Source organism: Ursus americanus, chromosome 26 (assembly GCF_024610735.1).
Source record: "Ursus americanus isolate L20-20 chromosome 26, mUrsAme1.1.p, whole genome shotgun sequence".
Taxonomy (NCBI): Eukaryota; Metazoa; Chordata; class Mammalia; order Carnivora; family Ursidae; genus Ursus; species Ursus americanus.
In genome coordinates this window covers 11,028,226-11,053,676 of record NC_142152.1, presented here as the reverse complement: position 1 = coordinate 11,053,676, position 25,451 = coordinate 11,028,226, and the positions used below count along the sequence as shown (strand labels likewise).

At 43.1% G+C, this 25,451-nt stretch overlaps 1 protein-coding gene across 1 annotated transcript in view; it reads left to right on the top strand.

Moving 5' to 3' along the window:
• The first annotated feature begins 7,532 nt into the window (after positions 1-7,532).
• The window catches only part of ESR2 (estrogen receptor 2), a 69,428-nt gene continuing 51,509 nt past the window's right edge, over positions 7,533-25,451 (top strand). Inside the window, exons 1-3 of the mRNA XM_045810479.2 lie at positions 7,533-8,042; positions 18,440-18,897; positions 20,733-20,905. Of these exons, the coding sequence (XP_045666435.1) occupies positions 18,479-18,897; positions 20,733-20,905 (592 nt within the window). The 5' untranslated portion in view covers positions 7,533-8,042; positions 18,440-18,478. The remainder of the gene's footprint in view (positions 8,043-18,439; positions 18,898-20,732; positions 20,906-25,451) is intronic.

The following is a 25,451-nucleotide window of genomic DNA, read 5'->3' as shown; positions in this document are numbered from 1 at the left end:
TAAGTTACTATATATTGTTTTAACACGTGTTACCCATATCACACATAATAGAGATAAATTATACAAAGCCTTCTGATTCCACAACAAAAAGAAATCTTGCTTGTCTTATTCTTTACCATCCATTAGAGGGAGACATGACCCTGTTGTGTAAAGCCAATGCTTCCATCCTCTAACTGGAAAATCTGAACCAACTCCATAGCAGGTGGTCCTTTGTAGAATTTGAGCCCTTAATAAGTTTATCTAGGACTGGAGGTTCTAGGGATGATAAAAGATGTTCATTGCAGGAGGAGAAAATGTCCGGACCCAAGCACCTGGACCAGTAGTAAGGACACAGGTGAACTTGGCTCAGTGACTAACAATAAGACTAAATTACTTTTGCTAGGTGGTGTCCTAGTAAACCAGTTCTTAAAAAAAAGAAGTCCTGTTCTGCATGTAGTACTTACAGATTCCCTAAAGAAAAAGACAATACAGTATTCAGAGTGAGCCATGAACCAAAACCCAGAGAATAGCTGAGAAGTGTTCACGTCAATCAATGTCCTGTTCTCTGAAGGAAAGAGCACCCTTAGGCTCCCCTCTGGCCAAGAGAAATCCATCATGGAACTACTTACCGTGACAGATTTCAAGCTATGATTGGTTTAACAATTGGATTGCAGATTCCTGGAGTATTTAACTCTGAGTATTTAGCTCTCCGGGGCCCGTGTGAACAGATTTTGCCACACTGCCGAGCTTTGTTGGGTCTTAGTTACCTTTCCTACAAAATGGGGATCATAAATCATCCATTATGCAGATTCCATTATACAGCGGACATCTAAGCAGTTTGAACATTTTACAGCAATGTTTTCCCAATTTCGCTGGTCATAAACTCACCCGGTGGGTTGTGGAAAATGTGCATTTCCAGGACCTGCCCCAGAACTCCTGGTTCAGAGCCTGCTGGAGAGGAGGGGGCTGGGAATCCGTATCTTAAACAAGTGACTCAGGCAACTCATGATCCAGGAGTGTGGGAAAACTCTGCTTTAAATCAGTCTTACATTGGTTCTTTGACTCACTTCACAACTGGGCCTGCCTGAAGAGATGTCGGCAGAGCTCTGTGACTAACTCCTGGCAGGGAGTTAATTCTTACTACCTCCCTCACCCTGGGGGCCCAGACCTCTCTAACCACCAGACCTGCTCTTTGCCTCCCCCTCGGCCAAGTCTTCCCCACACCTGTGAAGCCCTTTGTTCCCGGGACTGCGGATTTTAAAAAGCTGTCCTGTATGGAGAATCTGCGGGGTGTCAGACGGGTTACAGCTCATGCTCCCCACCGTCTCATGCAGTACATTCTTGTGTTCTTATTTTACCGAAGATCAAAGAGGCCAGAGAAGAGTTCAAGGGTGCACATCTGCTACGTGGCTGGGTTCCATCCTGCTTGGTGCCCGTGTGTTCTCCGTCTTCTCTGTAGAAGTCCTGTGCCCCAAACAGCTTCCAGCAGCCAGAATGGAAGAGTGAGGGATGCCGAGGGGAGGACACAAGCCTGGGCCTGGGCACCTGCAGAATTCGGAGGAGCCCCCCTGGGAGATTGGCACCTTCCATGTCTGAAACTCAGCTCAGGAAACAAGCTCTGGGAGTTAGTTTCTAAGAGGAACCCCAACATTCAGGGAATCCTCTGAATGTCCGCAAAACTCCCCATCTCCACCATTCACTTGTCCCTGATCATTTGTAACAGGCACGGCCGGTCATTTCTTGGGCGTCGGTCTGCTCCCCTCCACCAGAATACGAAGCCTTCAGGAGCTCAGCAGTTTGGAGAATGAGTGTTGCTGTGAAACAGATCTGCTGGGAACCCTCTGCTCTTCTTGCTGGGTGATACCCGGCAAAGTCAACTTTCTGAGCCTTAGTCTTCTCATTGGCGAGGGGGGAACAGATAGCGCCTCCCTTGGGAGATTGTTTTGAGGATAACACGAAATCGTGCAGATCGAGTGTTTACAAGCAGTTGCTGAATGAATGTTATCTCCTCCTCCTCAACTGAGAGCAAATACCTTCAGGTTCTCCTGCCTCTTAGGTAAGCGCTTCGGGCATTCCTGATTTTCAGCATCAAAGAGATAAAGGCAAGAAGCGGTTCCAAAGAAGAGTTTTATGAAAGAATAAATGTAATGCTGAGTGTCAGAATAACTTTAAATTTAACTAAAGAAGTTATAATGAGGGGCACCTGGTTGGCCCCGTCGGTTAAGTGTCTGACTCTTGGTTTTGGCATGAGATCGAGCCCCAAGTTGGGCTCGCACTGAGTGTGCTTAGGATTCTCCCTCCCCCTCTGCACCCCACCCCCGACTCGCATGTGCACTCTCTCAAAAAAAAAAAAAAATTGTCAATGATTTTCTGCCTTGAATGGTATTTCAGATTGAGATAAATTGGGAAGGGCAGAGGGAAGGGGTGGGGTCAGGTGACACAGCCCAAGGATAGTAGCAGTAGCAGCATGGTGGACACTCAGAGAGACACCCTTGTCTCGTGCTAGGAATGCAGGAAATTTATCTCCCTCAGGGAGGCGGGTACAGATCTACAGAACGAGTCAGACGACTAGGGTTCCTCTAAGTGTGAATCTAGCGAACTCGCTGAAGTTTCCTTACCTGCAAAATGGGGATAAAATTACTGTCACAGAGTTGGTGTGAAAACGAAGTGTGGCATGGCCATGTGTGTGCTGTGTTAATTGTAAAAGCCAACGTGACCCTAGGATAGCAGTTCTCTTAGTGAGTTGTGGCCGGTGGATGGAAGAGTGTGGCGGCTGGGAGCAGCCTGAGGAAGCCTCGGGCCTGAGCGTGGGCAGAACCAGAAGAACAGATTAGTGAGCGAACTGCCTGGATAGACAGAAAAAAAACAACGCGGAGCTGTTAAAAGAAGAGAAAAAGGGGGACGACAGGGATCCTAGTACACTGGACCACGTTGGCGCCCCCCTCAGAAGCTATAGAAACTGCTTGGAGAAGTTTATCTCCTGGCTGCAATTCCCAGCAAAAGGGGAGACTGAATCATGGAGAACCATTCCTCTCTCTGGTTAGACTCATCAGATCAAGCAATGACATACGTGAACGCTCTCTGTACACGAAGGATGGGGTCTACATTTTTACAAAAGCCATTAATGCAAGGTGCATCAATAGAGTGTTATTTGACAATATGAGACATTTCTAGTAACTTTCCATGATATGAACAAAGAACTTGAAAATGTCAAATACATTTACGAGAAGTAGAAAAAACTTCATTTTTTTTTGAATTCTAAACTCTATGGAAGCAGACGGTCTTATTAGAATCTGTGGCTTCTTGAGCCATTTCTGTCTGTATACCCTATTTTTTTTTTTGACCTCCTATCTGGGACTATTACACTGTCTGACCTGTTATTAATATTATTTTATTCTGTGCCAGAAGAGGTAAAGAAGCTGCATTTCCAGAATTGCATTGGAGTCATTTGTGAAATTGCATATTACCATTTGCCACCATTTCTAACAGTTCTTTAACATTTTCTTTCAGGGTGTTCACATCCCTGCCAGTGACCTCCAGGGGCAAGTTTCTTTGGTAGCTCAAGAGAGAATTGCTTCAGTCACAGCTGGGGCTCAGGATAGGAACTTATATTCTTCGTGTTGTTTGATTTCAAACAGAAATTAGAAACAAATTAATGCAAGAGATTTGGGTGGAATTTAAGTATCTTTAAGGAGCAGTAGATAGGACAAAAACTTATGTTACCTGTATGTTTGCAAATGTCGAAGACCAAGACAGACAGATGAGGGTGAGTTATAAGGAGTTGGCTATACGTGCTAGCTGCCCAAGGGCTTCGTTTCAGCTGCAGGTCAGAGTAACCTTGTCCTGTGGTCTGGGCACTTAGAAACCAGGTTAGTGCTACCTTGCTGCTTATGTCCTTGGCAGCCTTACCCAGGGTTCCGGTCAAAGCCATGTCAGTAAAGAATAAAGTTATATAAATATGCATACAGATGGTCATGCCTAGACAAGAACTTGACAAGATTTCGTTCAGCAATATCCAGGCTCTACAGGACAAATGCGCCTCAGTTTACACAACAAGTAAGAAAAACATCACCGTTATAACAGAGGAGAAAGCAAGGGATTCACAGGTAGGTAGAAAACTCTGCCACATGCCCATGGATGACCTTGCAAAAGAAACGTCATCTCTCTAAGGCTCTGTTTCCCTAACTGTAAAGCAAGGACAGCGAAAAGGAACTTATGAGGATTAAACAAAATAAAAATAAGACAACCTTGGCAAGACTGCCTCCTGCAGTGCCTGGGTTGGAAAGGTACATAGATGTTCATTTTTATTTCCACAAGAGACATGATCCTAAAAAGCTCTACTACTGAAATCCAATTTTCAAATATCGAATTTTATTTTACAAACCCTGATTCATGAGCAGCTGAAATAACCTGGCATATCGCGTTAGTAATCCCACCTTTCCAATTCATCGCCTCCACATAAAGGTGCCATTGCAGGTGCAACGAGTCTTTCCCTTCTCTCTTAGTAATTCCTGAAGTTTAAGGTTACATCTCTCAAATCCTCTTAAAACAGACCAATTTATAATCATACATCATGAAGAAAGAGCCTGAACCTATTATCCTCTGGAGCAGGTAAGAGCATCCCAGGACTTAACTGCTCCCAGGTGGCCTCAGGCTCAGAGGAGAACGAGCGATAATCCAAAGTCATCATCCTGTAGCACGCCCTGATTTGTAGGAATCCTCCTCTCCACGTCAGCTTTTGCTTTCTTGCCTTCAACAGGGTTTTGTTTGTTTTGCCTCTTAATGGGATCTTTACTGCTGAACATCTCTTCCCTTTTCCTCTGATTTTTCCGAGTAGAAGCCTTCAGGTGTTTGTTGAACGTCTGGGTTGAACGAGGTGGGTCCTGTGGGTACGATGCTACTGTGGGGGAAGCCAGAGATACAAGATGCGCCCTGTACAATCACAGCGCAGGCAGTGTGGACCGGGATGAGCGCCGTGGGGGAGGCAGTGTGCACATTCCGCTAGGCTATCTCAGTCTTCACTTAGGCTCTTGGCTTTGGCCTGGGTAAGACCTCACTAGACAGAAAAAGGTAGGATGAAAAGATGAGGAAGGTGCACCCAGATGGAGCGGCTTTCTTTCCTCCTACAGCAAAAATGTACCTGTCCTATGCCGACCTCCTTTGCTTTCTTTCCCAGGTGACATTTAGCTCATCTCGTAAGCTCATCTCATTAGTGTAATCATAAATGCTAGTAAATTAATATTACCCATCATATATAACATGATCAAATTTTAACAATCCAGTCCTTTAACCCCAAAGGATGATTGTGTGGTGAGGACTTTAGTCCCTGTTTTACAATATTTTGGGAAGAGGAAGGCCTTTCAATGTCATACTATGAAGGTGCTTCCTTAGGGAGGTCATGAGTGGGGTGGAAATGAGACGGGGATCTTCTAACAGAGGCATGGTCCTTAACACTAGATTTCAGGGTGCTTTTTGGTGTAGTCATTGGTTTTAACTCTCTCAAGAATCCCTTCTTAGTTTTGGAATAATACCCTCCCTCCTCACTGCATTAAACCAGGCAAAGCCTCCATCGCTTCCATTTCTCAAACCACAGGATGAGTCAGAAGGAAATGTACTCACTCCCATTCATTCTCTTTGCTTAATATTTCCGGCAATGAGGTTTCCTTGTGTAACAAACCACCTCTGTGGGTGTTTGAGGGTCTTTAAAATGAGAACATGCTGTTACCATGAGCGGAACATCTTCTGAAGGAAGCGTCACAGCAAACACAGAGCTCTAGTTCTGGGGTGAGCAGACGCTTATCTCTCAGATGGCAGGAGGCTTTGAGGCAGGGCTCATCTGCGGGAGATCTAGTGTCCTGACTTCCAAGTCATCATTTCTGATTGATTGCAGTCATCGTATGGAAGATAACAGAGTCTTGGGCTCTCGCCTGGGTTCTAGTCTTTCTCAGCCACGGACTGGCCATTTTCTCAACTGTAAAATGGGGATATTTAATCATAGAATTTCCCTCCTAGGCTTATTGTATAGAAAATGAGATAACCTGCAGAAAAGTAGGACATTGCTAAATGCCTAATCAGTGGTAGCTGTCAATGAAAGCATTGCTGCTACCGGCTCCTTCCTATGTGTGGCTTTAGGTAGCTGTGTGGGCCTCAGTTTCCTCATCTGAGAAGGAGGGTCAATAGTACCCAGTTCACAGAGCTCCGGTGTGGATTAAATGAGATGGGGTGCAAACACTTAGCACATTCTCTGGCACAATGTAGACACTTGATAGGTGTCAGCTTTCTTCACCCCCACGTTATCTTTGTCTGCCTGGTGGCTCAAGACTGAAGTTCCTTCACAATAATTTCCTTTCCAGGTGTATCTTGTTAAAAGTCAGTACTTCCAAAAGGAACTGATTTTTTAAAACCATCACTTAAAATTTTCTTGGGTGCCAAGGAGGAAGGGGCATATGGTTACTGGGTACACGCAGGGACACCCAGGAGAGGGGACAAGGAAAGCTGAGATTGGCATACAGAAGCATCTTGTCCTCTAGAGTCCTACACAGATGAATCTGGTCAGCTTCACACCCTCCTGTTCAAATTAACTTCTCTGCCTCAAGGATCAGGACCCTGCCTTACAACTTAAGAGAATCCAGGAGTCCCTGCTTTAATGAAAATTGAAGGGCGTGGTGGAGTAGAGATTTTTTCCTAAGCACTGTTTATAAAGTGGGTGGCTCTCCATATTTGGAGCCTGCCTTCACTGCCTGCGGACCTCACTCTTACAAACCCAGAGCACACTAGAGTCGGGCTAGGCCACTTTCGGCTAAAGCCCAACACTTGGGGCTGATTAATTAGACACAAATGTGGCATTGGGGACTCAGAATGACCTATGGGATTTTCGCCACCAGTGGCTGCCCTAAAGCCAGGTGCTTCTTCATGACCATCCTGAAGTCCTAGTCCTCACGCTGTGGGCTGCTGCAGGGTGGGTGAGGAGAACTTGGGGCTCCGCGGACCCGGGGAACTGGAGCTGCCACCAGGGGACGCTCGCCTGCGGAGAGCTCGACCGAGGCGCCGCCGAGGGAAGAAGGGCGCCGCCGCCGCGGAGGCGCATTTCTCCTCCAGGTGCTTCTTTGCAGTGGGTGAGTTTGAGGAGGTTCCTGGGATCTTTGCTCTAACGCGAAAGGCCTTCCGAGCCAGCTGCTAAGAATCCGCACCCACCATCTCCCGCCACGGCGTCGTGGCTTGGCCCCTGCAGGGGCACGAACCGGCCCTTGCTACCCGGCACTGGGAACATCCAAAGCCTCCGTAGTTTCACCACTGGATTCTTAGAGTCAGATTTCTGTATTTCAGCGACACTCAAGCATCCAGCCCCTGTCAGACCCACGTGGGTCAGGGTCTAGGGACTTGATCCTCAGAGTGTGGTCCCCAGCCGGACGGCAACGGTTTCAGCTGCACCCTGAACCTGGTTTGAAATGCACATTCTCAGGCCCCGCCCCAGACCTCCGAAATTCACGACGGCGGGAAGGGCGCCACGTGTGCTTTGCTCCCCCTGCGGGTGCCTGTGAAGCTCTTCCAGGGTGGTAGGCCCTTCCCCGGGGCTTCCCCCTTTGCCCAGGTGAGTGTGGGTGCCGAGGCAGGCGAGTGGGCGTCCTCCCGAGATTTCCGTGCGGCGGGCTCGGTGGTCACGTGGGCTCTTGGATTCTTGCCCCCGCCCCCTGGTCTTTAAAAGGAACGACAGGCTCCTCGTTAAGTCGTTTGTGATCTTTGCGGAGTCTCTGGCTCCTGGACATGTTGAGACCCGGTTCGCACCCCTGCTGCTGGGCAGCGTGAAGCGCCGAGGCTTCGAGAACCGCCTGTGGAAACTTGCAGTGGGTGGAGAAGAGGCTGCGGGAGAGCCGGCGGGAGAGGGACCACCCCGGGCTCAGGCACCCCGCGCTGCGGGTCGAGTCTGGCCAGCGAGGTCTAGGCTGTGCGAGGTGGGCTCGCTCTCCGCAGCTGGTGGCCGCGAGCCGGGTGCGGGGAGCACCCACTCCGGGAAGAGCACGTGTCCGCATCTAGACACCGCGAGGCCGGAGTTCACCTGTAAGGTAAGTGCCCCTCGGCTCGAGGTGTGATTTTTCTGCTTTTCTGTTTGAAATGCTAGCGTGGGAAACCAGTGATATTGAGAACAATAACAGACCCCTGCCCGCCTCACCCCTAAACCACTCGTCTTGAAAACTATAGGAAACAGAAATTTCATGCTGTAAGTATTTTCATTCAAGACGCTGGGAGGTTAGTTTATTTAATTAGTTTGTGCCTGTAAACACACTTCCTTTTGAAAGAAAAAACTCTGGATGTTTTTCTGTGGATTTCCCGACAGAGGTGAAATGATGACAGTGGGAAAGTTGAACAGGGACTTCATGCTTGAGTTGTGCGGGCCTGGGAAGGTGTCCGTGGATCAAGCAGGTGACCAGTGTTTCAAATGTGTTAACTGCATTCCTCAGAGATAACAAAAACAGGTTTGCTTCTGTCCTGGGCGAACTGAGAGTAAGATCCAGTCTGTTTTATTTGCTGAAGGGGAACCAGCTGCTGCTCTCCTACCCCTTTGTGTTACCATTCGTGCCTAATTCAATTCGTGCCTAATTGGAAGCCTAAAATTAAGGGAATGTTATTTTTGTAAAAAAAAAAAACCAAAACTTTGGATTTGAGTGGATTTTTTTATTTAGGAAAACCAGGTTGACTCAATTTAGTAGCTTTTATAAAAAGCAACTTTGTGGGGCGCCTGGGTGGCACAGCGGTTAAGCGTCTGCCCTCGGCTCAGGGCGTGATCCCATCGTTATGGGATCGAGCCCCACATCAGGCTCCTCTGCGAAGAGCCTGCTTCTTCCTCTCCCACTCCCCCTGCTTGTGTTCCCTCTCTCGCTGGCTGTCTCTATCTCTGTTGAATAAATAAATAAAATCTTAAAAAAAAAAAAAAGGCAACTTTGTGCTTTGGTGTGGCAGGCAGCACTTGGGAGGAAGGATTTTGCCTTCTTAGATTTTTAGTGTTTACGTGGGCATTCCATTGGGAATTTTTACTTCTAAGTTTCTGAACTCAAAGTGGCTATTGTCCTTTGTGGGGAAAGATGTTTGTTACTTAACTGAACATGTGAAAAGAAAGGTTTGTGCTGTGAGTATTGTAAAAAGACACGTGCCATGACTATGACAATTATGTTTTGCCTTTTTTTCTGCAGAAAAATCTATATTTCTGCATATATTCAAGAAGGGAAAATGTAAGGGTCTGTTCATCAGTAGGTGTTAAGGCATAATCTTAGGATCCGTTTTACATTCAAGCTTTTTTTTTTTTTTTTCTCCCGGTTGAATTACTGAAACATGCTTCTTTCAAAAGCAACCAGCCCCCTATAACACTTAAGACTTAAAAGTCTCTGAAATCAATTGAAAACACATTTGGAATACATTTCATAGTGGTTCTGGGAGACTCAAATGAATCTAATGACCTTTAATATTCCTCAGTTTATTAATACAGAAGAGATAAAATTTGGTAGTAAATTCAATCCTTTGAAATATAGTTAACATTGAATAAATATTGATATGTCATTTTTTAAGCGTAAAACACTGCAGTTTTCTATAAATAGATATTCAGGCAATGATGCAAAATACATCTTGTGACAATTTTAGTTCATGTTTTGAGCCATTTTATATAATACTTATAAATATGTAATAATTATATAAAATACTGAAGGCTGAACTTAAATTATTTACTGGTAAGTTTTTTAGTAATTACATGTAGAACACTTGAGAACTGTATATTCGAATGTTAGACATCATAATTCAGTGTCTAGCACACAGATTTACACATAATAGCCTTTTTAAAAAGGTAAGCTCCTGGCAGTATAATTTACATACAGTAAAACCTAGCCTCTTTAGGGGTACCCTCTATGAATTCTGACAGTTGCAATATTTATATAATCACTTCTGTACTCAAGACCTAGAACTGTGACTTCACTACCAAAAGTCACCTTTGTGCTTTTGTAGTCAGCCCTCTCCACCCATCCCTAATTCCTGGAAATCACTGAGCTGTTCACTGATTTTACCATTCTGCTCTTCGGTGTGTTTTTACCTAGAAATAATTATTTTACTTTGCTTTTTGCAAAAGAGAATCTCGGTCCTCCCCACACCCCCACCTTTTTGTTGGGATGAGTCATGTCGTGGTATTTTTGTTTTAATCCTATATACTTTGGAATAGATTGAGGCAAAGAGAAGCTATTTTGCAAATGGGACTAAGTGTTAAGTTCCCATGGGCTAATAGATTTCATTCTTGGCACATTCAGATTCCACTGTGGGATAAGCCTTTGGTTATGGCATGCATCATTAATTATCTCAAACTGAATACAGGGATTTTAAAAAAATTGGTTATGTAGTATTAATAAAATGTATTTTTATAATCTGTGCATTTAAAAAATCCTTTATTATACTTGAGGTTAAGAAAGTACCTGAAATTACATATCATTAAATAGTGAGGAGCAAAAGAGTGATTGAAAATGCCAATCTGGAGACATTGAAAATCTAGTACAGAGTGATGGTGACTTAAGTTAAAATACTGTTTATTAGGAGTTGAGGACTGTGCCCAATTTATGTGTCGATGTCAGAATTTTTTCATTTCTATGCTCATGCTTTGAAATCTAGATTTTCTTGCAGGACATAGATGCAAAATCTTTTGTAAGCTAATATTATTTACTGTTTAATACATTATTCAATTCAGTGGACAGTTAGGAGCCCGTTATTGTTAAGCAGTCTTAATAAAAAGAGCTGTCAGATGATGTTCTTTTCCTTTCTCCTTTGTGCTATGGAGCCAAGAGCCTGTATTTTACGTACACAGCTTACCTTTCAGAGCACTACCGTGGCAAGGCCGTGGCCTGCTGAGGAAGGCCCAGCAAGCCGGGTGGTTGGCGTTCCTGGCTGGAGCACTTGCAGCTCTCTGTAACGAAGGGCTTTTCGCGGGGAATCTGTGTACGCGTGTACTTGACAGACGGCAGGAGAGTGAGGGTCCCTTGACTTGCATAGGTTTCCTCAAAGCAGGATGGCCACATTTTGTGGTTAAATGTTCGTGTTCAAATGTCAAACCCAGGACCAGAAGAGGATAAGTGTGCATTCAGTCTGGCTTCTGCGTTGGTCATGTCCTCTTGAACCTCTTCACGCACAACTCTTCCCACCTTGGCCCGATGGATATTCGAAAACAGTTCCATTTCCTCAGAGCTGTTGGAAGTGGGAAGGGGCGGAGACTTGAAGAGGGCCGATTGGTGGGCTCGCTCTCCCTACCTCAGGCTCTGGCTCGCCCCCTCGAGCTGCGAAGGTCTGTGTCCTGTCCCGCTCTAGAAGGTCCAGTGGGCTACGAGGGGAATCAGGTTTTTCTCATTTTGGAAAATACCTGTACATGTTCTCACGGGCTGCGTGTGAATCAGTTATTAATGATCAGTTCTGTGGTGATTTTGGAGCGTGTTTTCTTTCTCCTATTAAGCTGATCAAGAGCTGTGTTGTGCTGTAGAAAAGTTAAGGCTGACGATTGGTAGACAGCGCTGACACACATCAAGGATGCCTGACGCTTATAGATTTCTTATCTTTTCCATGAAACTCCTTGTAGTGTTCTGCATTGTGAATGTGCATTTACGACTTCTGTGGGGCACACAAATGAGGGGCGTTTGCGCTGAATGCTTGGGGAAGTGTGCTGGACAGGCTCGAGAACACAGCACGAGGAGAATGGGGCATTTGGGGTGCCATGTGGTGCTAACAGGCTACTTGCAGCCCAGCTATTTGGACTGGTGTCATGAGTTGTCAAGCAGAAGTTAAGTACAGTAAGGAGGCAACAATCTTCAGGGTGGTCATAAGGGCATTTTGTCTAGAAGTTCTGCCCGACACCACAGGCGTATCCAGTGGCACGCTAATGGACGGACTTCATCTTTCTGGATGTGCAATAATCCCTCCCAGCATGCTTTCACGTACGTCATTTCACTTTATCGTCCGAGTGCTGTGAAAACATGCAGCCCACATTAGGTCCCCATTTCTACTGAAGAAGCCATGGAAGCTCAGGGAGTCGGTGTGATTTGTATGAGATCACCTGGCTTCAGGAGGAGCTGGGACTAGGACCTGTGTACTGCTCTGTCCACGGACAGAGCATATGTGTGCTAGCAGGCCTGGGGACGACTGCCTTCTCGTATAACTAGATTTGATCGGTGCTTTGACAAAATCCTTCTACTCTTCTGGAGTGTCCTTCTACCATGTCTAGGGCCCGCCTTTTTCTTCTCGCAAGGAATTGCTGTCAGTATTTTGGATTTTAAAAACTTTTTTTCTGTTTAAGTTCCGTGATGTGTTCCCAGTCTGTTAGAACATGACGTAAAATCCCGTGTATACAGAAAGCTTTCCTGCTGAACACAGACGTGACCCACAAGGGCTCAGTACCGGGGTGTGTGTGTGTGTGCGTGCGTGCGCACGCGCACACTGGAGGAGTGGGCCAGAGAAGTCTTTGGATAGAAGACCAGGGCTGTTCGTCATGAAGGATGAGGGCCAACTATCTTAGACTAGGAAGACTAGTTAAAGAAAATTGACATGCAAAGAAATGTTTAATTCTTAGAATCAGGATGTCCGGGTACATGTTCTTTGGTTGGCCAGGTGTAGTTCCATACCCGCCAGGCCCAACAATTAAGCTGTTTAGAGACTATTTTTCCCTTTGACACCAGATATTGTGCTCACTGAGTCAGTGCTTGCTTGTTCAAAGGAATGTGTTGGGAAAATCCTGTCCTACAATGTTGAAGAAATTTGATTTTGGGGGGATTCTTTGCTTCCACCAGTTTATCTCCCTGGTGTAGATGGGACTACTCACATAGCACAGGTTAATTCGCTTTCTTCGACCTCCAGCGAAGACCTGCTATTTGTTTGCTTGTCTGCCTGGTCTCCTGCCATGATTTAAGTTCCTCACCCCTTGTCATGTCTTTGCTTCAGAAGAAAAACCCTTTGCATTGGCTACCAAGTTACGAATGATCTAGGGTTCCCCTGACAAATGGCTGTCACATGAATCTGGATACATCTGAAAGATCTCCAACCAAAAGGCAACACAGCCTTTTAATCACTGTTCAGCCACCACCAGTTCTCTCTCGTGAGTTATTATTGTGCTAGGGATGTGTGGAATTTCTAGAGAAATTGATTGGTGTCTATATGTGAAATCCGTTTTCCTAAGCAAAGTCACTGTGGCACCTGATTGATTGCCTGGACGAATCCTGGCATTTGCCATTGGGCGGTGTGTGTCTGACAGGTCATTTCAGCATTTCTGGGCTGAGAAGGAACATTTCAATTGTAGGTGAAAATGAGTAATGGGATTGATTCTCTGCTCCTGAGAGAGATGTCATATTCATTTTAAATTGTGTGTTCACTTTCTACCTGGATAATAGGAAGTGTTCTTTCAAGTTCATGAATTTCCATGCTGCTATTCATCACTTTAGATCAGTAGAAGCTCTGTTTTTAAGAGGCCCACTGAAAGTAAAAGATAGCAGTGGTTTTCTGATAGGTCGGTGGGTTGGCTTTGCTGAATTACTTATGTTAAAATGCTACATATGTTTCTTTGGGGCAATGTAAAGTTGAGACAACATGAAATTCAGTAAAAACTTGAGCAAAATGTTCAGAGAATTTTTTTTTGTTTAAACCATTCAACTGATTTTATTATTAACCTGAAGTCTTGTTCAAATTGTTACTCTTAAATTCACTGCTTTCCTGCTTCATAATTTCTTGAATGTAATGTGTATACTCATCATAGTAACCACACTAACTTTTGGATATACTTTGATTTATTAAATTGTGTAGCCATCTTGTTTTCTTATACTTTTTTTAAGTTCAAGAAATACAAAATGTATTACCTCCAAGTTTTACACTGCATAAATACAATTTGTTAGGCATGTTACCTTGAGTATTTTCCTCTCAGTTGTTACAATGTGTACTGTTTCAGTTGTATTGTTAAAGTACTTTAAATGTCTTTTGATTAAATATCTGGCCACATAAGATATGCTCAGATCATATAGCAAAAACAATGCACTAAAATACAATCACCAAAGTACAGTATCAAAAACATAAGCACAGTGAGCAAGCCTGTGTGTAGGTGGATTGAAATAAGAGAGGTGTTTTCAGGACAGAGTGAGGGATAGATGCCTCCTCACAATACTGACGGACCTGGGGTTGCCATCTCAAGGTTACCAGTGATCTAATTACCAACATTTGTGTATCTTCTATATTCCACCACTTGCCCTAACCTAGGTCATTTCCTGGATCTGTAAGTGTTTTCGAGCATTTGTTTAAAACCCTTTCTTGATTAATAAAATGTGGTGCATAATCGGAAACCGGGGATGTACTGTGTGGTGACTAACATAATATAATAAAAAATCATTAAAAAAAATGTGCATAAAAACAATGGAATATCATTCAGCCTTGAAAAGGAAGGAAATTCTGACACGAGACAATATGGATGAACCTTGAGGACACTGTGCTAAGTGAAATAAGCCAGACACAGAAGGACAGACACGGCAGGATTCCCCTTCTCTGCGGTACTCAGTAGTCAAGTCCATAAAGAGACAGAAAGTAGAATGGTGGTTGCCAAGGGCTGGGGGAGGGGTAGGTTGGGGAGCTGTTGTTTAACAGGTGGGAGTCTTCGTTTTGAAAGATGGAAAGAGTTCTGGGGATGAGTTGCACAGTGGTGCAAATGTATTTAACACTGTACATTTAGAACTGGTTAACATTGTAAGCTTGATGGGTAATTTATCACAACTTAAAAGTTTGGAAACTGCTAGTTTTGACAATAGTTAGCATTATATACTTTATCCTGCATATTTTCTATTAGGAATCAGGGATTGTATATGTTGACTGGGAATCTAATGGAAATAGGAAATTCTGTCATGATTAATAAATGCATATTGATATATATTTGAAATGTATATAAAATATATAAAAATATAATATATAATATGTATATCACCTATAACATACACATATTATACATCTTCATATTATACATATATGTATTATATGATATGTATTATGTGCATATATGCATATATGCATTATATATGTGTATGTGTCTATATATATATTTGTATACATACACACACATACACACACACACACACACGCACACACACTTTTTTGATGCTCTATTCTTCTCCAGCGACCATTCGATCTCCTGTCCTTCATGGTCAAGCAGTGTTGATGAGTGGTAGCATGTTTATATTAGTGCCTTAGCATTTTACCGGGTCTGTCCTGCCTCCTTTGCATGGCACAGTAGTTCTCTGAAGGCAGAGTGAATGTCTTGGGACTCCTTTAGCTCTTCTGTCCCCACCATACCTACTGCAGGTGCTGCCGTCCTTGACTAACACCCTTGACTGGGTGAAATCTTATAAACACATTTCCTCATATTCTTTCATTATAACAAATGCTTATTGAGTGGTAGTAAAAGGTGAATAAAAATAGTGTGTGCCTTCAAGGAGCTTAACATCTGATCATACGTCTACCATTTACAAGAAGGATTCAGTGGAGTTCTATTCTAATAAGGAGGTTTAAGTTTGTAAGTACCTATGGGGTGCTGAGAGTGAGAAAAGTGCTAGGGCATAAATGCCACCCACTTCACCATGCACTTTGCATATTCCTTATGGACATGGCAGATCTTCTGTAGGAAGATAGCAGATTAGAGTGGAATGGTGGGTTGGGGCAGCAGAGTGGAATGCCTTGGATGCTAGAAGACTTATTACACAGGCTGGTGGGATGGAGAGGGGTGATCTGAGCTGGGTTTTAAGAATGTTAGTCTGGGGGCACCTGGGTGGTGCAGTTGTTTAAGCTTCTGTCTTTTGGTTTCAGCTCAGGCCTTGATCTCGGAGCATGGGATCAAGCCCTGTGTCGGGCTATGCATCTGACTCCATGCTCAGTGTGGAGTCTGCTTGGCATTCTCTCTCCCTCTGCACCCCCCACCCTCACCCCCACCCCAGGTGCACCCCACGTGTTCTCTCTTTCTCAAATAAGTAAATCTTAAAAAGTTAGTCTGGCAGCTCTATGGACCTGGAGAAGGAGCTCACCAGAGACAGGGAGTGGTAAGGGGTCTATTACAGATGCACAGATAAGAAGTAATGAGAGCTTGCTCAGATGGTGGCAAAAGACAGACCACGAGGAAAATGCATTGTGGAGAAAAAAAAAGTGTGCCGTTGTGATTAAAGGTAATTGGATCAGTGGAGAAGTCAGAGCTAAGTGTGTTGCACTTTGTCATTAACAAATAGGAAATTAGGATTGGTTTTGGGGAGGACAATGATTAATTTTACCTTGGATCTAGGGGCGCCTGGGTGGCTCAGTCGTTAAGCGTCTGCCTTCGGCTCAGGGCGTGATCCCAGTGTTCTGTCTCTCTCTCTCTCTCTCAAGTAAATAAATAAACTCTTAAAAAAAATTAAAAATTAAAAAAAATTTTTACCTTGGATCTGTATTATGTACTGTGTAGCAAATCATCATAGAATTGAGCAGCTTAAAAAACATAATATCTCACACACATTTTCTGAGGGTCAGAAATCCAGGAGTAGCTTAGCTGGATGGTTCCAGCTTAGCTCCTCTCATGAGGTTGCAGGCAAGATGTTGGCCAAGGGGGCACCTGGGTGCCATAGTTGGTTGAGTGCTTGCCTTCGGCTTGGGTCAGGGTCCTGGGATCAAGTCCCACATCAAGCTCCCTGCTCAGCGGAGAGTCTGCTTCTCCCACTCTCTCTCCCTCTGCCCTTCACCCCTGTTTGTGCTCTCTCTCTCTCTCTTACTCTACTGTCTCTCAAATAAATAAAATCTTAAATCTGCGCTTGCTCCTAGGACTTGTGCAGTCCCCTCTCTCTCCCTCAGCCCCCTCCCCCTTTTCCTTCCCTCTCCTTCCTCCTTCCATTTCTCTCTTAACATTTGGATCTCCGAACCCTTTGGAGTTTATTCTGGCGTATGTGCTTTTTCCGATGGTGTTCTGCTGTCTAGTGTTTTTTCCATGATTTGAAATACCACCTTTATCATATGCCAAATTTCCAAAAACTTTTGAGTTCTAGAATTTTCTATTTTGGGATTTTCTATTCTGTTATGCAGTAGTCAGGGTCCAATCAGGAGATAGAAACTACACAGTTCAACAGGGGAGTTTTAATATAAAGAATAACCATGGGTGGCTCAGTTAGTTAAGTATCTGCCTTACGCTCAGTTCATGATTTCAGGGTTCTGGGATCAAGTCCTGCATAGGGCTCTCTGCTCAGTGGGGAGCCTGCTTCTCCCCCTCCTCCTGCTCATGCTTTCTCCCTGTCTCTCAAATCTTTTTTAAAAAAAGAATAGCTGATAAGAGATTAAGTGTAATATGTAAGTAAACTATCAATGGCACCCGGGGGCTGAGGGAGAGCACCCAAGGAAGGACAGATTGAGAAGGGGTTCAGACCTTGGGAAAGGTGGGCGGGTCACCAACTAGCAGAGATTTTGGTTTAGCCAGGCCAGAGCTGGAGTAGGGTTGCTGGGCAGGCAACAGAACAGCCTCCGGGGTGCAGCCGGGACCAGGTGATCAGCAATTGGCGGCATGGTTGTGCCCTGGGAGTCCAGGTGCCTGCCGGCTGGGGGGCTGTAGGGGACAGAAGGTCTTCCCAGTGTGCAGGTAGCACAAGGTGAGGAGGTTTGTACAAGGAACGACTTCTTTGTGACTCCTTGGGTCGCAGTCCGGAGAGGTGCCTGTAGAAAGGTTATCCCCACCCCGTCCCTGCAAGGTTGCAGAGGGACCTCGTTCTGGACCCGTGGCGGGGCGAGACTCCACTGGCTGTTCTCACCCCCCACAATGCAGACCTCTGCGCGGGCCAGAAATTAGAGGCCTCCTTTGGTGTCCCTGCAGCGCCCTCTACTGAGAACTCTTAGCATTGCGCTCACTTTCACCGCGTAAAGCAATTCCAGCGCTTACCATAGGTTATATATTGAAGGGTATGTTGAAAGCTGAGAAGGAATAAATTGATAACTGACGTGGGCACGTTGGCCTGTCTGTTCGTTGTGTTTTATTACTGGTGACTCGTGTATTTGAATATCTGTTAATGCTGTCCCTGCTCACTGACCTGCTCTTTCAAGGTTTTCTTGGTTATTCTTGTTTATTTTTCCATAAGAACTTTAAAAGAAACTTATCTAGTTCCAGAAGAAAAAAAACCTTGGCATTTTAATATCATCCTGCATTTTTTAATTTTTGAAAGTATAATAAATTCTTGTGGTTAAAATAAATTCTTGTAGCTAATAACAACAAAAGCAATAAAGAAGTAAATAAAGTAGCAAATGAGAATTCCGTGCCTCCCATTCACAATCCCTGAGGTTAATATTTCTGAGTCTGTCTTTCAGGATGTTTTTCTAAGGGGTGTGTGTGTGTGTGTGCAAGTAATAAATATATTTGGACGTTTTGAATGGCTAGGCCTGTAGCTCTAACTAAGAAATGTCTTTTGTTTTTCTCTAGAACCATCATACCTGCCTGTGAGTCTTTGAGAACAGTATAATGTCTCTTTGTGCCTCTTCTCACAAAGAGTTTCCTCAGCTGTTACCTATTCAAGATATGGATATCAAAAACTCACCATCTAGCCTTAACTCTCCTGCCTCCTACAACTGCAGCCAATCTGTCCTACCCCTGGAGCACGGCCCCATATATATACCTTCCTCCTACGTAGAGAGCCGCCATGAATATTCCGCCATGACGTTCTATAGCCCTGCTGTGATGAACTACAGTATTCCCAGCAGTGCCAATAACTCCGAAGGTGGACCCGGTCGACAGACCACAAGCCCAAATGTGTTGTGGCCAACTCCTGGACACCTCTCTCCCTTAGCAATCCATTGCCAGCCGTCACTTCTGTATGCAGAGCCTCAAAAGAGTCCTTGGTGCGAAGCAAGATCACTAGAACCCACCTTACCTGTAAACAGGTAAATTCAGTCTTCATCCTGAATTGTACTTCAGGGGCATTATTCAAATCACTTTATGATTTCGTGAGACGTATTCAAGGTCTTTATTCATCGCAGAGATTACTTAGAACACCTAACACATCGGATTTTCTGATTTCTAGATTATCTATTTTAATATTCTAATGCTTGTTAAAAAGTAAGCTTGTAGATCTGGGTTGTGGGGAGAATTCACTATCATGACTACTGTTTTTAGACATTAAAGATTGAACTTAAATTCCTTTTCTCTTGATGAAGTGATGTGGGTTTGAAAAATTAATTTTTACTTTACCTTCAAGTTAGATCCTTCTTGTAGTGAAATCACAATTTAGCATTCATGACACATTGTGTCCAGGATAAAAGCAGCTGTGGCAGTATTACTACTTAAATGAAATATAAAGGGCACGTGAAGCCTGAAAAGACAATAATTTGGTTTAAGCTTTTTAGCAGTGAACTAGAATGACATTTGATAAAGATCAGATCTAAATGTAGACTTTAGTTGAAATTTCTTGAAGCTCAAAAGAGTACTTGTGTTCTTCAGAAGCAAAGTAACATCATGGTTATTTCCACTTAATTTGTAACGTGTTTAATGATAATTATTTGCTAGGGAGGGAAGAGGATGTGTTGGGAGAAAGATGAGGAGGAGATAAATTTCTAAAACAACCGAAGTATTAAGTCCTTGTGTACTGGATGTTGAAATTTGTTACTTTGAAATGCTGTCGTAACACTTTGAGAAAGCCATATTACATAGTAATTCTATTGAAAAAAAAAAAAAAAGAAAACTTCGTTGGCAAAAGAGAATATAAACATTGGATATAACTTTTTTAAAGTACTGTTTTTACTCAGCCTTCAAGGGAAGACTTTTGTTTCTGAGCATGAGCTCTAATGAGAGTAAATTAACCCATAGTATAATTGTCTTCATTTATAAATCAATCACACCTCTAACATTTCCTTTCCAAAAGAAACATGGCCCAGCAAAATTAGGAGCTGACCATGTGTACTTTTGGTCTCTGCTGGTGCTGCCTTGATGGGCTGTTCCTCTAGGGAGCCGTTGCCCCTCTCCCCAGCACTGAGCACCTGCTTCCATCAAAACCTTCTCTAAGGACTGGCATGGGTCCACCTTCTTCCCCTCTCTCCTCCTTTCTCTTTTTCTTTTTCTTCTCTCTGCCCTTCCCTGCCCTTCCCTACCGTTCTCTACTCTTTCTCTCTCTCTCTAAACCAGAGAATAGTATTCACTTCAATATAACTTAAAGTCCGTTTGTTACTCCTCCTTAAGTTATTTTCATTCTAGATGTTCATTTTACATTGCAGACTGAAAGATTCTGTTCCCCCTTTAAATGGGAACTCTGAAGGGCTATTTAGCAACACTTGGGAATGGCTGATACTTGAGGATGGTTAGGTAAATTTAGGCCCATTCATACAGTGTTAATGAATTCCAGCAACTACGGAAGGCTATTGTACACCCTGCTCGTGGTTCAGACCTGCAGGTAACACTTGCTCTGGTCACTTATTACACTCAGAGATGTGCAACCTGATGGCTACAACTGGCCATCTGTAGTTACTAGTCCTCACCAGCGCTGCGTGGATGGGCAGAGCCTTGCGGAACCACTTTCAAACACCAGTCATTCCTAACAGTGTGACTCTTCATAGATCTGATATCAGCAACAAAGGTTGTGCTTGATTAGATTTGCTGGAATACATTTATCACGAGCCCTGGAAGGCAAAGAGGTAAATTAGGCAGGGTTCATGCAATTGTTTTTCTAGAAAGTCCATCTTTTCTCTTAATGCTGTCTTACAACGAATGTTTTCTTTGCCCCCAGAGAGACGCTGAAAAGGAAAGTTAGTGGGAGCAGTTGTGCCAGCCCCGTTACTAGTCCAAGTTCAAAGAGGGATGCTCACTTCTGTGCGGTCTGCAGCGACTACGCATCTGGATATCACTATGGAGTCTGGTCGTGTGAAGGATGTAAGGCCTTTTTTAAAAGAAGCATTCAAGGTACAAGAGTACTGTTAGCTGCTTCTTTAGTTTTCTGCTTTTGCTTTCAAATAATTTTGTAGAAGACCTGGCAGAAATGTCACTGCTGGCCTGTTTGGTACAAAGTACTTGATAAGCCGTTCAGAGGATCACGTGTGTTTGGGGATGGGGTGGATGGTGGAGTGGATTGTTTCAAGTATAAAGCACCTTATCTATAATTGTGGATCTCAACCCCAGAGCCCCAGAACTTGAATGGATCTCCTCCCACCATCACCCATCACCATCTTCTTGGGAAGAGACACCTAGTTACAACTCTTGTATATCTCTTACTGGTTTTTGATTTGTGGTTACCATGGTTACAATTAGGTTTGTATATAACATGCATATAGTAATTTATATTAAGTCGATGATCTCTTAACTTTGAACCCATTCTTTACTCCTCCCCAACTCCCCTCCCCTGCTGTATTTTAGATATATGGTGTCATACTTAACATCCTTTTATTTTGTGAATCCTGTGACTGATTTTTTTTTTTTAAAGATTTTATTTATTTGAGAGCAAGAGCGCTAGCAAGAGAGAGAACAAGCAGGGGGAGAGGGAGAAGCAGGCTCCTCACTGAGTAAGGAGCCCAATGCAGGACTCGATCCTAGGACCCTGCAATCATGACCTGAGCTGAAGGCAGATGCTTAACCGACTGAGCCGCACAGGTGCCCACTTGACTGATTTTTATAAGTACATTTAATTTTATTGCTTTAGTGCTCCCTACTTTTCTTACTCGTGCTTATGGCCTTTCCTCTCAAAGGGTCCCTTTTACCATTTCTTGTAGGGCTGGTTTAGTGGTCATGAATTCCTGTAACTTTTGTTTGTGTGGGAAACTCTCTCTCTCTCTTCTGAATGAGAGCATTGCTGGATAGAGTATTCTTGGCTGCAGGTTTTTTTCTTTCAGCACTTGGAAGTGTATCATACCACTTTCTTCTGGCCTACAAAGTTCTGCTGAAAGATCGGTTGACAGCCTTATGGGATTCCCCTTGTATGTAACTGTTTTCTTTTCTATTGATGCTTTTCAGATTCTCTCTTTATCACTACTTTTTGCTATTTTAATATTATGTGTCTTGGTGTAGACCTCCTTGGGTTGATTTTGTTGAGGGCTCTCTGTGCTTCCTGGATCTGCATTTCTGTTTCCTTTCCCACACTCGGGAAGTTTTCAGGTATTATTTCTTCAAACATATTTTCTGCCCCCTTTTCCCTCTCTTCTGCTTCTGGGACCCTTGTAATGCAAATGTTATTATGCTTGACGGTGTTGCTTAGTTCCCTAAGTCTGTTTTCATTTTTTATTTCTCCCCCTCTCTCCTGTTCAGCTTGATTGCTCTCCACTACTCTGTCTTCCAGGTTGCTGATCTGTTCTGTTTTTTATAGTGTACTATTTATTCCATCTAGTGCATTTGTACTTTTAGTTTTTTAGTTGTTCATCTCCGATTGGTTCTTTATGTTTTGTTTTTTTTTTTTTTTAGAAGATTTTATTTATTTATTTGACAGAGATAGAGACAGCCAGCGAGAGAGGGAGCACAAGCAGGGGGAGTGGGAGAGGAAGAAGCAGGCTCATAGCGGAGGAGCCTGATGTGGGGCTCGATCCCAGAATGCCGGGATCATGCCCTGAGCTGACGGCACACGCTTAACCGCTGTGCCACCCAGGCGCCCCTGTTTTCTATTTTTTTGTTAGGAGTTTCCCGAGGTCCTCCAGTCTTTTCTCCAGTCCAATGAGTATCCTTATGACCATTACTTTAAATTCTCTCTCGGGTGGGACACTTGGGTGGCTCAGTGGGTTAAGCATCTGCCTTCAGTCCAGGTCCTGATCCTGGAGTCTGGGGATCGAGCCCTGTGTCAGGCTCTCTGCTCAGTGGGGAGTCTGCTTGAAATTCTCTTTCCCTCTACCTCTGCCCCTCCTCCCATTCCCACACACTCTCTAAATAAATAGGTAAATAAATAACATCTTTTAAAAAAATAAAAATAAAATGAAGTTGGTTATATGAAAATATTTAGTCATTTATAAACATCATCCAAATTTAAGATATTTTAGCTTTTCTTCTAACTCTTCTGTATTGAGATAGCAACATCTTTTCTTTCTTTGTATTTTTCTTCTAATCCTAATCATATTTAAACCCACCTTCTCTAAAATCTTTGTAGTTGGGTGGATCAGGGCCCTCTGCCAATTTTCTTTATTTTTTTTTAGATTTTATTTATTTATTTGACAGAGACAGCCAGTGAGAGAGGGAACACAAGCAGGGGGAGTGGGAGAGGAAGAAGCAGGCTCCTAGTGTAGGAGCCTGATGTGGGGCTCGATGCCAGAACGCCGGGATCACGCCCTGAGCCGAAGGCAGACGCTTAACGACTGGGCCACCCAGGTGCCCCCTCTGCCATTTTCAAACTTAATTTTATTGAAAGAAAAAAAAGTCACAGATAAAGCCTATGCCATCAAATATTATCAAAACATAAGCTGTATTATTTGCTTATTTATAATGTAACACACAACTTTTCATTCTGTATTTAACATATTTAGTGCTTTAATATTTTTACTTATGATAATTCTAGTAGTAAATTAGAGGGCCAGGCCTACTTCCCTGCTATTATATAGTAAGAACAATTCAGATTTCTAAAATTTAGAACTGAACTCTTGATGTGATGACAATTCTCTATCTTGTCGAGATTCCAGAATTTTATTCCTTAAGGAAATCTCGACCCAGTGCAACTAACTATATCCTTTGCAAAGGATCCTTTTTATTTGCTGTTGGAAAAAAATCTCTACCTAAAATATCTTCGAACACTTAGACTAAGGCTGATGACAATGACAAGGGAGTTTCCTCTGTTCTCCACATGTCCTTCCTTCCTGCCGCAAGGGCCAAGAAACTATTGGGAAAGGGGAAAGAAATGTCACATTCTAAGTGTGCATAAGGGCAAGAGTGAGTGCTTTTACAGTTGCTTACTATGTGCATGATTGTTTCTTTGGACTCTTCATATTTTTGGCATCCTGTTATATAAAATGCATTGTTGTAACTGAAAATGGCCACCCAATTCTTCCTGTATATTGAGTGAAGTAAGAATGAAATGTATTTATCATATTATCGTTATTCATAATAAAAACTCTCAGCAAAGGAGGTTTAGACAGGGGATATCTCAACATAATAAAAACCATATATGAAAATCCCACAGCTAACATTGTCCTCAATGGTGAAAAACTGAGAGCTTTTCCCCTAAGATCAGGAACAAGACCAGGATGTCCACTCTCACCACGTTTATTCAACATAGTGCTGGAAGTTCTAGCCACAGCAATCAGACAAGACAACAAATAAAAGGCATCCAAATTTTGTAAGGGAAAAGTAAAATTTTCCCTATTTGTGGATGACATAGTATTATATATAGAAAACCCTAAAGACTCCCCCCCAAAACCAGTAGCACTGATAAATGAACTCAGTAAAGTTGCAGGATACAAAATTGATGTGTGGAAGTCTGTTGCCTTTCTATACACTAATAATGAAGTAGCAGAAAGGAATTAAGAAAACCATCCCATTTACAATTGCACCAAAAATAATAAAATACTGAGGAATAAACTTAACCAAGGAGGACAAAGACCTGAACTCTGAAAACTATAAAACGTCGATGAAAGAAAGTGAAGATGACAGAAACAAATGGAAAGATACTCCATGCTCATGGATTGAAAGAACAAATATTGATAGTGTCCATACTACCTAATATATGGATTCAGTGGATTCCCTATCAAAATACCAAGAGCATCTTTCACAGAGCTAGAACAAATAATACTGAAATTTGTATGAAGGCTCCTGAGAAACAGAAGCAATCTTGAGAAAGGACACCAAAGCTGGAGGTATCACAATCCCAGATTTCAAGATATACTACTTAGCTATAGTAATCAAAACAGTATGGCACTGGCACAGAAATAGACACATACATCAATGCAACAGAATAGAGAGCCCAGAAATAAACCCATGATTATATGGTCAATTAATCTTCAACAAAAGAGGCAACAATATACGATGGGGAGAAAACAGTCTCCTCAATAAATGGTGCTGGGAAAACTGGGCAGCTACATGCAAAAGAATGAAACTAGACCATTTTCTTATACCATATACAAAAATAAACTCAAAATGGATTAAAGACCTAAATGTGAGACCTAAAACCATAAAATTCCTAGAAGAAAACACAGGCAGTAATTTCTCTGAAGCCTTAGCAATGTTTTCCTAGGTATGTCTCCTGAGGCAAAGGAAACAAAAGCAAAAATAAACTATAGGGACTATACCCAAATACTCTTTTGCACAGTGAAGGAAAGAAACCATCAACAAAACAAAAGGTCAGTCTGCTGTAATGGGAGATGGTATTTGCAATGATATATCCATTAAGAGGTTACTATCCAAAATATATATAAAGAACTTCTACAACCCAACACCAAAAAATTATAATAATCCAATTGAAAAATGGGCAGAGGACCTGAATGGACATTTTTCCAAAGAAGACCTACAGATGGTCAACTCAGACACTTAAGATGCTCACCATCAC